The sequence below is a fragment of the Nyctereutes procyonoides genome, unplaced genomic scaffold (assembly GCF_905146905.1).
Source record: "Nyctereutes procyonoides isolate TBG_1078 unplaced genomic scaffold, NYPRO_anot_genome, whole genome shotgun sequence".
Classification (NCBI taxonomy): domain Eukaryota; kingdom Metazoa; phylum Chordata; class Mammalia; order Carnivora; family Canidae; genus Nyctereutes; species Nyctereutes procyonoides.
Window position 1 is genome coordinate 72848790 of NW_026575146.1, and position 17182 is coordinate 72865971.

General features: G+C 54.7%; 1 protein-coding gene across 3 annotated transcripts; it reads right to left on the reverse strand.

Annotated features, from left to right (window-relative positions):
* Positions 1-251: 251 nt before the first annotated feature.
* On the reverse strand, positions 252-16978 carry MED25 (mediator complex subunit 25). Of its 3 annotated transcripts, none has more exons than XM_055310131.1 (18): positions 16529-16977; positions 16389-16434; positions 16032-16156; positions 9345-9443; positions 8818-8938; positions 8384-8546; positions 8122-8252; positions 7738-7825; positions 7452-7645; positions 6891-7019; positions 6447-6532; positions 6312-6369; positions 6072-6179; positions 5669-5857; positions 5240-5311; positions 4888-5106; positions 4390-4567; positions 252-2050 (listed from the first exon to the last, which is right to left on the reverse strand). In XM_055310131.1, exons 1-18 carry the CDS (start codon positions 16837-16839, stop codon positions 1806-1808), a joined length of 2562 nt encoding a protein of 853 aa, XP_055166106.1. In that variant the 5' UTR covers positions 16840-16977; the 3' UTR covers positions 252-1805. The 3 variants fall into 3 exon arrangements, with proteins under 3 accessions (XP_055166106.1, XP_055166107.1, XP_055166108.1); XM_055310133.1 differs by lacking the exon at positions 252-2050 and adding an exon at positions 3780-3911 and having other exon boundaries at positions 16529-16974; XM_055310132.1 differs by lacking the exon at positions 5240-5311 and having other exon boundaries at positions 16529-16978.
* Positions 16979-17182: the final 204 nt, after the last annotated feature.

Sequence of the window (17182 nt, forward strand, 5' to 3'; positions counted from 1 at the left end):
CACTGCCCGGGAAACGTCACCCACTTTCCCTTCGGCTGCCTCCAGAGTCTCCTGCTCCACCTTTTGTCTGTGTGAGAGCCACCTAGGGAGCTCGTTCAAAATGCTGATTTCCAGCCTCCCTCCCACCCCCCAGATTCCATTCAGCAGTGCCAGGGCAGGGATGGTAAACTCAAATGCCTACAGGAGCCAGGCGGGCCACATAAATGAGTGAACTAGCCAGGCATGAGAAAAGTCGACGGCCAGAAATATAATCAAATTGTATCTTTACTGAACGATGGTGAATGCATGGAACATAATACAAACATGTATGATACTGGAGTTTATATTTCAAATTCAAAATTGAAAAAATACAAATTGAAAAATAGAAATATTTAATTATTAAAATTTTCTCTTTCATAATTCTTTTGCTCCTTTGATTTTGAAGCCAGAAGGCTGACCTCACCCCCTTCCGCACCAAGAGGTCAGCGTCAGGCTTTGGATGTCACGGTGGGACAGGCAGTTTAGAATTCAACGTTGAATCCGTAACTGGGAACGGGATTTAATTTGATTCAATTTTGTAACGGAAAACAGCTGTTTACAAGCATGGGCACCTCCAAACGCCAAGATTCAAGACACCAGCTGGAGATGGTTGTAGGGTTGCGATCTTCCAATGGCATCACAGTTAGGAACCAGCACCCTACCGCCCTGCAGTCAGAACTACTACTCGTAGTCTGCATTCACACGATCGACAGTAACAGACCAAGGCAAACTGGACAGTGTTAGTTCTTTTTCACAAAGTCTGGACATAGAGAGCCTTTGGGGGAATTTGGTCTTGAACCCCACCATCTGGGTGAATATGGTCCAGGCCATGTCTTTCATTTCTGGAAAGCAACAGTGGCGAAGGATTATATTCCTTGCCGGTGGCTTCCCTGTTTTTGCCAGGCCTGGACAAAACACGATCATACATTCAAATAGCTGTTTGTGAACATCTTTGCAGAGAAATAGTGTTCAGAAGGGTCGTATAACCTCGACCAAAAAGTCTTTGCCTGACCTTCTCGGGGGGAATGAAGGTGTGGCCTTTGTCTCATTGGAGATGAATCAAGTCGATTTCAACAGTTCAGATCCCTTCCACACCATCATGTGACGACCAGGTCACAGAGCCTCTATAAAATACATTGGGTCAAGGTCACCATCCACCTGCCCATGGTTAAAGCACAGGAGCGTGTGGAGGACGTCCTCAGTGTGTTCCTTCTGAACACAACTCAAGTCCTGGTGACTGAGGCAAAGAGCTGACTTGTGTCACCAAATGTTGCCTCCTGGGATTGAGGTGTCCTGACAAGGCCCCCTGTGACACAGATCATGAGGTTACCATGATGGTCTGCGAGTGTGCTTAGGAAATCTGTCAATAGACACACACAAAAATAGCTCATCTCCCAGAGTTGGGGCTGCCTGGGCACCGTGTCACAGACTTCTTCGGTCACATCAAAATTCTCAATACCACAAATAAATAAAGCTAACCAGGTGGTAAGAGTTCATGAGCAACGATAGAAAAGGCCACAATGGAGTCGACTCTTTCAAGCAACTGGACTTGTAAATCTTCTGGTTTTATCTTCAACTTATGGCGCAACACAAACGCCCATCAGGCTAAGAGGATAGTCTCAACAGGCGAGTGGTTCTGCCCAGGACCCGCTGTCCTGCTCCTTTATAAACTCGCCATCTGCCATCCGTCGAAGGCTTTAACGCCTGGGGTAGTGCTTTTCTCGTTACTCCAACTGCACTTTGCAGCCACGCCGCTTCTCGTACCTGCTTTCTTTCCAAAGCGAACCCTACTGACACTTGAGGCCCTTTTTCAGCTCAGCGAGTATCGCATCTCGCATCTGTTCTGTGTACTGGTCGAAGCTCTTACTGTGCTTTGATTCGTAATGACGTCTCAGGTTGTATTCTTTCAACACAGATACGATTTTTTTGCATATTAAACACATAGGCATGCTCTTCACTTCCACAAAGAAATAGGCTCGCTCCCATTTTTCTCGAAACACGTGGCCCTCTCGGTCTCTCTTTCGTTTTGCCACTTTTGATAGAGACATGGGTACAAAAGAGATTTCACTTGCCTCTGAATGCTACCACAGGAACAACCACAGTGCCAGCCCAAAGGCAGTGACCCTCTGCCTGGCGGTGGGGGAGCCAAACGGGAGTGGTGGGGACTGTGGCGAATCAGAGAGCACACGCCCCATCGAAAGGGGCAGCTCCAGCCCCTTGTTCCTAGGCAGAAGGGCAGGCCCAGAGGTGCCAGAACTTCTGACTTGTCAAGAGAAGCCAAGGCTGCAGATTGGATGTGTGTCTGTATGTGAGTGTGTGTGTGTGTGTGTGTGTGTGTGTGTGTGTGTGTGTGTGTGTGAATTATCCTGATTTTTATAGCTAACCCATTAGGAAAAAATGCTACAGGTACTAACACAGGGAAGGCCAAACAAAACTCATCTGTAGAGTGGCCCACGGGCCACCAGATTGCAACCTCTCTCCTGAGATGGGGCCCAGGAATCAGATGTTAACCAGCGTCCCAAACAATGCGGATGCTGGTGGTCCAGGCATGGACCACGCGCTGAATGATGCTAGTCTGGATAGTCTAGAGTCCGGCAACAGACCACGAGCTGTCTGCCTCCTGGCTGGACCATCCTTGTACTCCACATAACGTCTGTACCCAGCTGCCCCCTACACATCTCCCTGAGGCCTTTCTTGCCTCGCCACGTTCCAAACCTATTCCCTGCCAGGTTTTCCACGCAGGGACAGCCCCACTGTCCACCCTGTCTAAAGCCCTGGAAAGTCAGTCTCTGGGACCTGGGACTGGCCCTCTCCTCACATGGAATCACGTCCACTCCTGTGGCTTCAACAATCAAACATATGCTGCCTCCTAAGAACACATCCTGAACTCCCCACATGTGAGCTGTGACTTCGACTTTCCTTGGACCATTAGCACTCACTACTGGCTCCTTATCTCAGTTCCCTCACGTGGGGAGGTTCCACCATCTACCAGTACCCAGGCCAGGAGCCAGGGACTGACTCTGACCCCACCTCTTCACCCCCAATTCCTTCACATGGCATGCCATCCCCAGACTCACCCCACTTGCCCCCTGCCTCAGACCCCAACCCCTCCACGGCTTCTCCCTTCCCCAGGCCACCACCTAGCCTCCTCCCTGCATTCCTGGCCTTGTCTCGCCCCATCCCGTCACATTTCACAACCCAGAGGCTGTGCCAGCCAGCCCGCCCAGACCTGCTCCCTGCCCATGGCCTTCCCTGGCTCTTCTGTGTCCTCAGGACAAACCTCGAGCCACTCAGTTTAGAACCCAAGCCTCCTCCCAACCTGGCACTTGCCTCCCTCTCTGGGTCCCTCCTTCCTCACGCTGGACTTGGGCCTCTGAACATCCCAATCTTTCTCCTGCCTTCACACATTCATTTCTGCTGTCCCCATACCTAGATAACCATTTGCCTTCCTTCCTGGCCTCATCAACTCCCGCTTCTCCTCCAAGACTGCTGAGCTCAGCTGGCTCAGAGCCCTCTTCCGGGTACCAACCCTACTTCCACCAGGGCACACGGTCCTTTGGGCTCTGCCTGCCTACCTCCATGTCCCACCCCCCAGCCCAAAGCCAGGCTGCACCAGACTGCCTGACTCACTGCAGAGGCCCTGGTGTCACCAGCCCAGAGCCTCAGGGACATGTGCTGCAGCGAGAGCAGGGACACAGAGGTCTCCCCCCAGGTCTCCGCCTGCCCAGTCCTGGGGGACGTCAGTGACGGGAGCCGGGGCGTGTGTTAAAAGGAACTTTATTGGGTGTCGGGGGTTCAGATGAGATCCATGAGGATGTCGTCCTCCATGACGCTGGGCTGCAGGCCCGGCTGGGGAACCGGGCCCCGGGGACCCCCGCTCAGCAGCATCTGACCTGGGGGGCAGTGGGGAAGGGACTGCATCTCCCAGTAGTCCCTGGGGCCCTAGAGGGCCCTGGGTCTGCTTCCGCCCTCTTCCTCTGGGAGCCCAAAGTAATGACTTTCCTAGGAAGCCCCAGGGGGATCCATCAGAGGCACTTTCTGGCCCCGTCTGGTCGCAAATGTGCTGATTCCCATGAGCCTTTAGGAGCCCACCCCCCACACTACTTCTCTGGCCCTAAGACTAGGTTTCCCATCAACCCCGGGGACACACAGGAATGGAATCACAAAAAGAGCTCTTGCCCTACTAGATCTTGACCCCCTGGGCTGTATTTTTCCAATAGCCCTCAGAGCCTCCCAAGAAGGGGGCGGGGAGCAGCTTCCATTCTCGAATCCAGGACTTCACTTCCCAGGAGCCCTCAGTCTTGAGGCTCTAGCCCAGGGGCTGTTGGGACACTCAGTCCAGACCTCTGCCCTCCCCGGGGAACTCCTTACCTGGCAGCGGAGCTCTCGGGGGAAGCTGTGTGGGCCAGGACTGGGCAGGTGGTGGGTGCAGGAGGGGGGGCCCCAGCTGGGGTTGCCCCAGGCCCTGGTGTGGTGGCAACAGTGCTGGAGCCCCTGGTGGCTGGAGGTGGTGGAGGGAAGCTTGGGGTGGGGGCACCCCAGTCTGAGGCTGAGAGAACAAAGAAAGTGGCTCAGAGGCCCCCAGTAGAGAGCCCCCACCCCACCAAGCAGCCTCTAGCACAGAAGGTACTCAGAGAACATCTTATCCAGTGGTTGGGCAGGGGGTGGGGGGTGGGGGTCTTTCTTTAAAGGTATCTTAGCAGAAACCCATGTAAGACAAACACAGAGGAGCCGGTCTGCCTGGAGCCCCTGGTGGGGCCCTATTCACACCCTCTTATCAAAGCCAACCTCCTTCCTCCCGAACAAAACAACCAGAACCTCAGGGCCCAGCCCCATGGCTCCCATCTGCCCCCCACCCCCAAATCTCACCGGAGGTGGGTTGAGGAGGAGACTCCGCAGTTGGGGGTTGGCCCCAGGGTTCTGAGGCCGAAGGATGGGTCCAGGAGGGGGGGGGCCAGGGGCTGCTCCAGGAGGACCTTGGGGGGCACCTGGGGGGGCCTGGGCAGCCCCTTGGGGCTGGGGCTGTCCTGAGGCCGCAGAGGCCCCCACAGTGCCCTGAGGTTGGGGCTGTGGTGGGCGGAGCTGGAGCTGGTGGGAAGAGATGAGGATGAGGGACGAGGCAGATTCCCCACACTTCTTGGCCTCTGAGATCAGTTCAAAATGACAGTGTCCTTTGGGGTCTCCCCCGCCCTGGCCCTGACCCCACCAGCCCTCTCCTCACCAGATTCTGTGAGGGTCTCGCCTGGTCCTCCAGAATGGGGCCCAGCCCAGGGGGTGCCTGCTGTGCCCCCATCTGTGTGGGACAGGGAGCAGGTCAGTGACTCAGGGTGGGAGTGGGGGGTCCTGTGTTTGGGGGGTCAGGGAGCCTTCTGAAACCCGTAGGAACATTCTTTGGGGGTGGATGGTCTGCAAAGTAAAACTTATTCTCCCAAGTCCCCAAGAGGGGGCCATGTCTGAGAGACGATGGAAACCCTCATAGGGTACAAAGATCACAGGAAAACGTGGGGAAGGGACTGAACTCAGGTGGCCACATGGCCGGAGAACAGTAAGTGCCAGCAGGGGAGCCCAGGAGGGATGCCGGGGGTCTGGGCACAAGCCCACCCAGGTAGGCAGGGGTGGGTGCTGGAGGGAGGGGGGCCCGCTTGCTCACCCCGCGCTGCTGCTCCAGCTTCTGCTGCTGGACTTGCTTGTGGTTGGTGATGACCTGCCGGATGCCATTGACGAAGCCGCTCTGGTCATAGGGGATGAGGCCCATGAAAATCTTCTTCTTGGACGAGTACAGGAGCATGAGCACACGCACCTCACAAGGGGCTGTGTGGGGGAAGTGCACACAGCCAGCCTGGGAGAGGACACGTACCAGTTAGCCCTGAGGAGCAGGAGGAGGAAGAGGACGAGGAGGAGGAAGAGAAGGAGGGTAGAGGAGGAAGAAGGGCAGGGGTAAGAAGGGGAAGGGAAGGAGGAGAAGGGAGCACCCCATCCCTCCTGCCATCTTGGTTCTAGAAGCCCTGCAGGTGCCGAGCTCCTGCCCAACCCCCGCCCAGCCCCAGACTCACAAAGCCATTGCCCATGATGCGGTAGAGGCCTTTCAGGGACTCCAGGTCCTTGTTGGTGAAATGGAACTGCACCATCCTTGAGTTCCGGAACAAAGGGCCCAGGGTGGTCTGGGGGAGAGACACAGGCCCACACAGGCCGGCCAGCATGCTGAGGGGGGAAGGCAGGCAAGGAAGGGACGAGGGAAGAGAATGGGACCAGCCACCCAGCAGGGGTGGGCAATGCTCCCGGGAGCCACTCACCAGCAACTGCTGTGGGATGAGCTGCATGATCAGCTTCTGAGGCCACTGCTCAGTCTTCCTGGGGGCCAGGATGGGAGAGGAGTCAGGTAGAGGCAAGCCCAGGTCCAACCAGCCCCCAGCCCTACAGTCACCTACAAGTTCTCGCCGTGATTCACATAGACCTGGCAAGGCAGCGATCGCGTCAGCTTGGTGTTGGCGTCCACGGAGGCAGGTTTGGGCTTCTAAGTGGAAAGGCAGCATGTGTCATGGCGGAGAGGGCCCCAAAGCCTAGTCTCTCCACTTCTCCCACCCAACCCTGGGAGCCCGGAGCTCAGGACCTCCCTCAGCTTTAGTCCCACAAGTCCTGGGCCCCTCTTTTAGATCAGCCACGATCCCCTGAACCCCCATCACACCTTGAAACCTGAGACTTTTCCATTCTTCACTTGCAACCCAGTTCTTACTAGCTCCCTAGTTGCCAATTCAAGGCTTCCTTGAGACTCTACTCAGGACCACAGGGCCAGCCACGGCCCCACAGGGACCCTGGCCTAGTCCCCAGTCCTAACAGGCCATGAGATCCATAGGGATCCTCAAGCTACTCACCTCCTGCCATTCGAGGACCCCGCTCCAGGCCAGGAGTTTGTTGGACACTGACTGCTGCCCCCCAAGGGCCGGGGCCCCCAGCTGTGCTGGGGCAGGGCCACTCACCCCACCTGGGGCCACCGTGCCCGCCTGCCAGAGGGGAGCAAGGAGGGCGATGGAGCAGGGTCAGACCATCTCCTGGGAGGGGTGACCCGAGAGAGACAGACAAGCAGGAGGAGCAGAGTATAGGTGCCTTCCTCAACACCACTCGATGGTCCCTCACACCGTAAATGCTCTGACTCTGTAGGATCCCAGGACTCTGAAGACCTATGGATGCCCTGACTCCCAGGATCCCTTGGGACACCTCTGAACAGTTCTAACCCACCAGAAGCCAAAGCCCCACAATTCCATCCTCAGACCCTCTAGTCTCAGTTGTCCATGGTACAAGCCCCAGGAACCCCTGAGGAACCAGAACAAGACTCATGTACCCTTACACCCTCCTCAGGAAGACAAATTGCTTGGCCTCTGCTCTGTTAGCAGCTGGAATGAGTAGGGCAGTGGGGCAGACATGCAAACACCTACCATGGATGGGGCCCCAGGTTGTGCAGGGGGGGCCAGGCCTGGGCCAGGAGCCACAGTGGAGACCAGGCTGGGCTGGGAAGCAGGGGGTGGCTTGGGGGCGCCAGGGGGCCCCGGGGGTAGTGGTGGGGCCGGTGCCTGGCTGAAGGGGGGACCCACTCCTGGAGCAGCTTGTTGGAGAGGGTTAATGGGTGAGACTGTGGGAAAGACCAAGAGAAGAGGTGGGGACAAATGTGCAGAGAGGTCTGGACAACCCCAGGCCACCCCAGATTCCCGCCTCAGGACTCACAGCGGGGGCCCAGCCCAGCCTTCTGGTTCTTGGCGGCTTCCACTGCATTCTGGGCAGCCACCTGAGCTGCACTCAGGTTCCCAGGGACCTGGGAGTGGAAGGCAATGAGGACCACACACCCCAGTCAAGGTGTCCCGTGGGATCATGCCACCATGCCCCCTTCCAACTAGGCACAGCTACCCCAGTTGTGACATCGCAGCAGGATGACTCCCTCCCATCACTCCACAGGGATGTGATTCCTTGGCCCCAAGAGTCCACCCATCCTAGCGTCCCAGCGGAGAGTCCTGTCACCCCACAAGCCCCAGCATCCAGCTAGGTCTCCCCAAGAGGCAAGGGATCCCACAAGGCCCCAGGAACACATTCCCTTTCTGGCAACATCCATACCTGGTACTGCTGAGGGACGGGGGGCAGAGGCTGCTGGGGTGCTGCTGAGAGCGAGGCACCCGAGGGTGGAGCTGGAGGCAGGGGGACCGGCTGCTTTGGCTGCAGGGGGCCTGGGGCTGAGCCACCCCCAACTGAGAGTGAAGGATCAACAACCAAGCCCCCCATGAAGGGGTTTGAGAAAGGGGAGAAAAAAACAAGTCAGAGAGAGTTGAGGGGGCCTGCCCCTCTCCTCTTCACTCCACTGCTGGTACTCAGGCCTCACCTGGCAGCACAAGCCCCCGCACCAGCACCATGTGCCGGGGATCCTGGCTCACATCTGTTGGTGGCTGCAGCGGCTCCAGCAAGGCCGGTGGAGCTGCCTTCTCGAACAGAAGCCTCAGGGCAGGCAGCTTCCGGGGAGACACGATGGAGAAGTGGATCCCTTGCTGCAGGAGAGAGAAGCGGTGAGGGTGGGGCCACAGGGCCACCCCCAGGCTACCACATCTCCTGGGCTCTAAAACAGGATTCCCATCAGGCTTTGAAACAAACAACCCTGAGACCTGTATCAGCTGCCACAGGGGATTTGGGGTTATAGTTCTTCCCAAAGGTGTTTGTTTGCAGAGCAGGCCCCAAGTCAGGAGTCCCGGCCCCAGCCCCCTCTTCCCTGAGATCTGGGAGTCGAGCCCTAGCCCCTTGCTCAGGCTCAGGAGTCCTCACCTCACCTATCTTCTGCACAAGGCTCTCCGTGGTGTACCCAGAGTATGTGGTGCTCTCGACGGCAGGGAGCAGGTACGGGGGCGAGTTACAGATGAGGAGGCAGACGCGGTGTGTCTGGCCGCTGCCAGGGAGAAGGAAAGATGTGGAGCCGGTAACAACAGGGGCCCCAAGAAGGGACAGACCCAGCCCCAGCCCCAGCAGGGTGCAAGTGGTCCACCCCACAGGAAGTTGGGAGTACCAGCCCCATTTTACAGCTGAGAACACCGAGACCCCGAGAGGTTCCTGACTCCCTCTGGCTTCCCTAGCAGATGGGGGAAGCAGGCAGCAGACCCAGAGCAAGGCTCCTCTTTCTGATGAGGACACCGAGATCAGGCATTGGCCAGGGGACACCTCTTGCCTCCTGCCCAGAGCGCTCAGCACTCAGCCCACCCGCCCCCCACCTGGTGTGAAGCATGGGTGGAGTCCTGCGACAAACAAAGCCAGGTGGAAGGAGACACCTAGGGGCCCCACGTGCTGGGCACACTCACATCTGCTCCCGCATCTTCTTGAAGTCATCGAAGAGCTGCAGGGCCGTGCTGAGGCCTTCCGCGATGAGGCTACAACTCTCACCACCCCCACCCATGAACCTGCAAGGGGTGAAACTATCAGCCCCAGGGTTCCCCGTGGCACCCAGGGCTGCCACCTCCCAGCCCCCAGCTCACACCTGGAGAGCCTGCACCTGTGTCACCCTCCTCCCCACACTCCACTTTGCACTGGGGCACAAGGACCCTGTTGAGCTTCCTGTTCTATCCCCAGTGCTGACTCAGCGCCAGGCCTAGTGAATGCGGATGAGGGCTGTTTGTCTTCTCCTGATGGAGGCCCTCTGGCCAGCAGTCCTGCCAGAACACAGAACAGGGAAGAGCCCAGGACACCTGGCCTAGGATCTCACCCCGTGTCCCCATCCCTGTGCACCTTCCCTTTGGGCTGTTCCATGTTTAAAGCCAGCCTGGCCTTGGCCCACCCTCCCAGCTCAATATGGGGGCCTCCTCCGTCCTCCCCTTGTCATGGGTTGAATTGTGCCCCGCTCCCCAAGAAATGTTTAAGTCCTAACTCCCAGTACCAGAACGTGATCTTATTTGGAAACGGGATATTTACAGAGGTGAGGGGACTACAGAGGTCACAGGGTCGGCCCTAATTCAACATGACCCGTGTCCTTGTGATCAAAATCCAATGTGGACATTTGGATACAGAAGCAGACATGCTCAGAAGGAAGACAATGTACAGACACAAGGTGAATGCCATGTGGATATTGGAGCAACACTACCACAAGCCAAAGATCATTTAGGGATATCAGAGGCTGGAAGAGACAAAGAGCCTCCCCTACGGGTTCCAGAGGGAACATGGCCCTACCCACACCTTGATCCTGGACTCCTCCATATTAAACTGTGAGTCACTACCTTTCTGTGTGTGTGTGTGTTTTCTTAAGATTTTATTTATTTATTCATGAGAGACACACAGAGAGAGAGAGAAGCAGAGACAAAGGCAGAGGGAGAAGCAGGCTCCACGCTGGGAGCCCAATGTGGGACTCAATCCCGGGTCTCCAGGACCACGCCCTGGGCTGAAGGGAGGTGCCAAACGGCTGAGCCACCCAGGGATTCCTCTTTCTGTGGTTCTAAGCCAACCAGTTTTGTTTTGCTTTTTAAGATTTTACTTATCTATTTGAGTGAGTGTGTGAGCGCACCCACACACAGAAGTAGGGGGTGAGGAAGAGGGAGAAGCAGACTCCCTGTTGAGTAGTGAGACTGATGCGGGGCTCGATCCCAGGACTCTGAGACCATAACCTGAGCCGAGGGCAGACGCTTAATTAACTGACTGAGCCACCCAGGTGCCCCTAAGCCAACCAGTTTTTACTATTTCCTTTTGGCAGCCCCAGGTAACCAATATACAGATTCCAGTTTCTCTTCCATCTGATGTGCAGAAAAGACACCGGGTCATGGGGGGTGTGGTGTAGGGAAGGCCTCTAGGTGAGTGCAGCTGCCATCACCACAGCTCTTCAGGTCACGTGGTTGTTAAAGGCTGACTCTGAACATGTGTGCAGACTGGGCCCCTCCCTGGGAGCTTTGAGGGCCCTGTCCCCGTGAGTTGTGGCCCTTGTGCTGGTCTACCTGAGGCAAGGACGGGACTGAGTCCTCTCTTACCCCACAGTCTGGCATCACGGAGGCCTCTGGAAAAGTGTGCTGAAAAACGAATGGCTAAAGGTTCGGGACTGGCTCAGTTGGCAGGGCGTGGGATTCTCGATCTTGGGGTCGGACTTTGAGCCCCATGTGTGACATAAAGTTTAGGTACACACGTACATACATATAACAAAGGGCTGCCTAATCCAACCATGTCTGTTAAGGCCAGAATAAAGCTATACTCTTAGCTGGGCATCTGAGACCCTCCGTGCCTCGGGCTCTGCCCACCTTCCTGCTCCACCCTCCTCTGGGTACAAGTACCCGAGAATGTCTCACATGTCCCTGGTCTCCATGATCTGCCACATAACCAGTCTTCTGTCTTGTGCTGTTCACCCCTCTTCTGGCCCAGGAGGAAAATCCCTGCTTATCTACCCTATGACACCCCTGACACCCCCCACCTAAGCCCAACAACCTTCTCCAGGAAGCCTGCCTCAGCTGCCACCTGATTTTAGGCCCCACCCTCAATCATATCACATGTCACTGTATACTATGACTGTCAAGCTTACCTCCACAGTGCACCTGACTCCCAGAGCCAGGGCAGCTTTCAGGGAGGGAGACCAAGTGGTCGGTCTGAGGTATCTCTAGCATGTGTCCAACATGCTCAAGGACACACAGGGCTTCAGAAAAGGCCTCCTGGATGAGTAAGCCACAGCAGCTCGACCCCTCCACTCCCTTCCCCAGCTCTCATGCCCATTCTTTCCAGTTGCAGGCTTCCACCCTCTTCTCCCGCTAGGCCCCAAGACCCCGACGCTTTCCTTCCCCCTCTCAGGGCATTCATGCTATGCTGCTGCTCCTTACCCCCACCCCCTGCTCCCAGCCCTTCTCTTCCTCACCACAGGGACTCTGTTCTGCACCAGAACTTTAAAGCCAGAGTTGGAGTAGACCCCAACAAATAAACCAACCCTGCATCCACTCTGCAGCTGCTTCCTGTTCCTGAATAAATCAAACCACTATTTTCATAAGCCTTTTAGAGCCAAAGGTGCCCTGGCTGGGCCTGGCCAGAAGGCTAGAGGGGAGTGCAGGGGGTAAGATACAGAGCAACTGTGTCATGTGTGCATGTCTCCTTTTAGGGGCATGAAACTGTGTTTTGGGGCTGTGTGGTTGCACAGCGTAAGCATACTAAACGCCACTGAATTGTTCACTTTAAAACAATCACCTCTGTTATGTGAATTTTACCTCAATTTTAAAAAGTAACTTATGAGGGAAAGTGTGACCAATCAATCACCCTGAGATCCTAAAACTTGCTCTTCCCTTCCTGAGTGTAGGCTGTCTGTTCCGTGCTCAGAGAGATATGTAACAAATATTTTGTCTGGGAAATGAGAAACACTTGAAAATGGGGAGAAGTAAAAATCTGGTCAGTTGCATAATATATTTTAAATACCATAGAGTTCATGATGAACCTGAATTCCAAGCAAAGTCTTCAATGGTGCAAACATGAAGATGAACGTGCCCTGGTGCTACAGGTGGGCTCTGATTCTTACTGCTTCCCCAGGCCTCTTGCTGATGCCCACACCTCCCCCCCACAACCACTAGATTCTTCACTGCCCACATTCACAGGGTGATAAGCCTTTGGAGGGTCCTCATCCCCACTGAGGTATGATCAAAATGAGTGAATGTGAACAGCAGCCAGGCTTGGCCTGTCTTAGGTCCCCAGCTCCTCAGGGCTTAGGACAGTTTCCTCCACAAACATTTGTGAAAAGGAGTGAATGAATGAACAAACAGACTGTCACAGTGCTAGGGAGAACACACTCAGGGCTCTTTTCCTTCTACCTCTATTCTTTCTGATTCTGGGTCAATCGCTGTAGGGGAGGAGGAAACAATCCCCACCCCTCTTGAAAGAAAGGAATTGGAACATCAGAAATAAATCTTCCCAAAGCAAGGATGTTTCAAAGATCACACTACATACTTTGTTCCTTAAGTTAGGGACGTTCCGGGAGAAGATAAGATTTCTTCTCAGGGCGTGAACAAAACCCGCCAACTCTGTGATCTCTTTGCCAGACTCCCCCGGCAACGTCACAGAAACTGAATTTAGGTGGTTACACAGGACTTGGTAAACTGCTGACCGCTGCCAATGTAAATGGCTTAAAATGTTTATCAACTGATCGGGAGAATTCCGCAGGGAGCACACAGCATACAAAGCTTTTTCATTTGGCTAAAGATATAGTGTATTCTAAGCTGATTTAGGAGGAGGTATGGGTATATGCTGAATGTGCTCAAAAAGTCCAGGGGCTCTGGAAAGATTTATTTATTTGTCCATCTTTAAGGTTTTTTATTTTATTTTATTTTAAGTTTTTCTTTACTTATTTAAGTCATCTCTACACCCAGTGTGGGGCTCAAACTCACAACCCCGAGATTGGGAGCCACATGCTCCTCCAATGGAGCCACCCAGGTGCCTCTGGGAAGTTTCAAATAAAGGGGTTTAACTGCTTGTCCTGACCTGTCAACACCCACCAGAAGCTTTGGTTTCTTGGTGATTATCTTCTTCATGGCTTTCACTCAATTATTTACTGTCAAGGTCTTCTGAGACCTTCTGAGTGCCAGGCCCCAGCTGGAAACAAAAAGCAGAAGGACCACCAGGGACCTAGCCATTCATAGTCCAGAGGCATGGGGCTGCGACAGGGGACGGCTGGGAGGGGCAGGCCCAGAGGAGGGAGTGATGGCTGCTTGCCAGCATCAGGGAAGGGACCTCTGAGTTGGGTCCTGAAGCTTATAGTTCACTGGGAAGAATCAGAGTATAAAGTGCATTCAGGGGGCGCCTGGGCGGATCCATCAGTGAAGCATCTGCCTTTGACTCAGGTCATGATCTCAGAGTCCTGGGATTGAGCCCAGGTTTCGGCTTCAGGCTCTCTGCTCAGAGGGGAGTCTGCTTCTCCCTCTCCCTCTGCCACACTCTGTCTCCCTCTCAAATAAATAAATAAAATCTTAAAAAAAAAAAATTTATATATATATATATATATATATATATATATATATGCATTCTGGGCATTCACTCACATATTCCCTCATTCCAACCAGTTCTCCTTAGACCGCCCTGGTGCCAGACCTTGTGCTTGGCACTAGAGACTTAGACATCAGACTTGAACTTGGGCATCAGGGAGTCCCGTCTTACCATTATTCATGTCTTAAAACAACCTATCTCGGTACTTCTCAGCTGGGGTGGATTTTGTCCTTCCCTACCCCCCGCCTCAGGGGACAGCTGACAATCATCTGTAGACATTTTTGTTGGTCACAACTTGGAGGTGGCTCTTGGCACCTGGTGGCTAGAGGCCAGGGAGGCTACTGAACATCCTGCCATGTGGACAGTTCCCCACAATAATGAATTATTTGGCCCAAAGTGTCAATAGTACCGAGGTTGGGAAATCCTACTCTGTCCTGACTACTAGTTCTAATGGCCATGAGGGGTCAAACTTGGGTGTCAACTTCCCAGTGGGCATGCAGCACCCAGTCCTGCACACACATAGCCTGGAACAGAGCAGGCATTCAGTTTGCTGAGTAGCAAACTCTTGTCGTACAAACGAATGAAGAGAAGAGCCATCATGAACCAGTGCTGTTTCATGAACTCTAACCACAGACCAGACCTGGGCTAGGCAGTATGAAGGCACCATAGGAAAATTAGTTCCTGTGATCCTCCAGAGAGCATGGACATTTGAACTACCATTATCTATTCACAAACCAAGAAACTGAGGCGTGAAACAACAGTGAACACTAACATAGCACTTAATACATGCCAGGTGCTGTTTTAAGTAGTAACCAACTCATTCAATTCCCAAAGAATACCTATGCCTATGAAGTCATGGTAGCTAGCACCCCTCACCCCCAACAATCCCCACCTCCTGGTATTCACACCCTTGAGATTCACCTCCCCTCATGCTCCCTGCACTGAACAGGACTGACTTCTCTACCAAACAGAATGTGGCAGAGATAATGCTGTGTGGCTTCTAAAACTCGATCATAAAAACCCTTGTAGCTTCCTCTTTGCCCCCTCTGTTGTGTTGCTTCGTCTGAAATAAGCCAGCTGCCATGTCAGGAGAACATTCCCCCAGCCACAGAGTGAGCTACCTTGAAAACAAATTGGTCCCTTGCATGACTGCAACCTCATGAGACCCTGAGCCAGAACTATCCAGCTAGGCCAGTCCTGAATTCCTTACTTACAGAAATGGCATGAAATAATCAACGTTTATTGTTTTGAGCAACTAAGATTTGGGATAATGTGTTACACAACAAAGAATAAATAACACAATAAATAATTAACACAAGTACTATAATGTTAATCCCCCGCTTTAAAGAGACAGGAGATAGGGACGCCTGGGTAGCTCAGTGGTTGAGCATCTGCCTTTGGCTCAGGGCATGATCCTGGGGTCCAGGATCAAGTCCCGCATTGGGCTCCTTGCAGGGAGCCTGCTTCTCCCTCTGCCTATGTCTCTGCATCTCTCTCTGTGTCTCTCATAAATAAATAAATAAAATCTTAAAAAAATAAATAAAGAGACAAGAGATAAACTACATTAGGCACAAAGGGAGCAGGGACTCTTGGGTCTGGGAGTTCGGTGGTTTAGCTGTGATATGACCACAGGCTATCTGTACCTGTGGGAGCCTGCAGTGTGAACATTCCAAATCCCATTCAGAGCACAGAGAGATCTATCCTGGCCTAGGCCCCACGCCCCCCTTGCACTCAGGCTTCAAGAGGCCCATGTGAAATAGGAATACTACAGTGGAGATGAGGAACAGCCGACCAAATGCGGAGAACCACACAGTACGAGATCGGTGCTGGAGCTCAACAGGTTTCCCAAACTGAGAAGATTTTTCTACTTCCACATCGGAGGGCAAAAACGCTGAGCACACGGAACCCACCACAGAAGTGACTTAAGGACAAAAACAATCCTTCTCAGTCCTTTCAGCCACCCAGTGTGAACGATGGTTCCTGAAACTCAAGTCAAGCCGCCATCCGTTCATGGTCCCTCACAGGGTCCCCCAACCCACCCCCTAGCACAAGAAAATGCTCACTTAATGCCATCGAGCCAGGTGACAAACTCATAGGCGCTGCTGGTGGGAGCGTGACACTGTACGTAGGACTCGGGAGCGCAGTCCACCGTGTTGAACACCACGAGGCTGTACTGGGTACCCCCATACTGGGAGAGGAGGACAGAGGAACTTTTCATCTGGAACCCCCGTCCAGCTCTTCCGCCCTCCGACTCAGGAGTCCGGTCCTGGACTCCGCCCCCCTCAGACTCCGGAGTCCATCCCCGGCCCTCTCCGCCCCTCGGACCCTGGAGTCCGGTGCCCGGGCTCCTCCTCCCTCAGACTCAGGAGTCCGGTCCCCGCCTCCCTTCCTTCTTCAGACTCAGGAGTCCCAAGACTCACGTCTCCTCCGAAGTCCGTCTCGGCAGGAGGACCACCATTAAAATACCTGCGAGGGTCGGAGGTAAAAGGTCGGGGTCAGGCAAGAGACTGGAAAACTAAAGTCCGAGGGCCGGGCTGGAAGTCGGGGAAACGGCACTCACTCGATGGCCGGAAGCAGGTAGTGCTTGCGCAACCCTTCGAAGTAAGGCCCCAGGTTGGCTGTACCCTCGATCACAAACACCACGTCAGCCACGAGGCCCCCGGCGCGGGCCGGGCCCTCCGACCCGGGGACCATGCCCCGCGCAGCAGCCGCCACCGCCGCCACCGCCGCGGCTGCCGCAGCCGCTGTGGAAAGGGCGGAAGTGCGCCTGCGCTGCGCGCCCCCCGGCGCGGGACGTCTCAGCGCCGCGGCTCGGCGCGCCCGCGGCCATGTTTGTGCGGGGCACGCAGGGCGCGCTGGTTCTATCTCCATCCTCGTTGGTACCCGCCGCGTCCAAGATTAAGAGCATAGCGAACCCCTTCAGGGGCCTGACGGGGAAGATTGGGCCATTGTCAGGACTGTGGAGAGTGACACACATGGAGAGAGCCGTAGTCGGTCGCCATCTTTGAGCGAGGCGCCCGCTCCGCCTCTGGTTTCAATGGGAGGGTCAAGAGACCTGGTTGCTATGCAACGCATACGCTGCCCTAGTTTTCTATCGGCGAGATTAGGTTTCTGGTTAAATTTTTTCTGCCGCGGAGAGATGGGGGGAGGGAAGGGTCCAATCACATCCTCTGAAATGGCGTTACTAGGCAACGCTTGGGGTTGCCGGCCACTC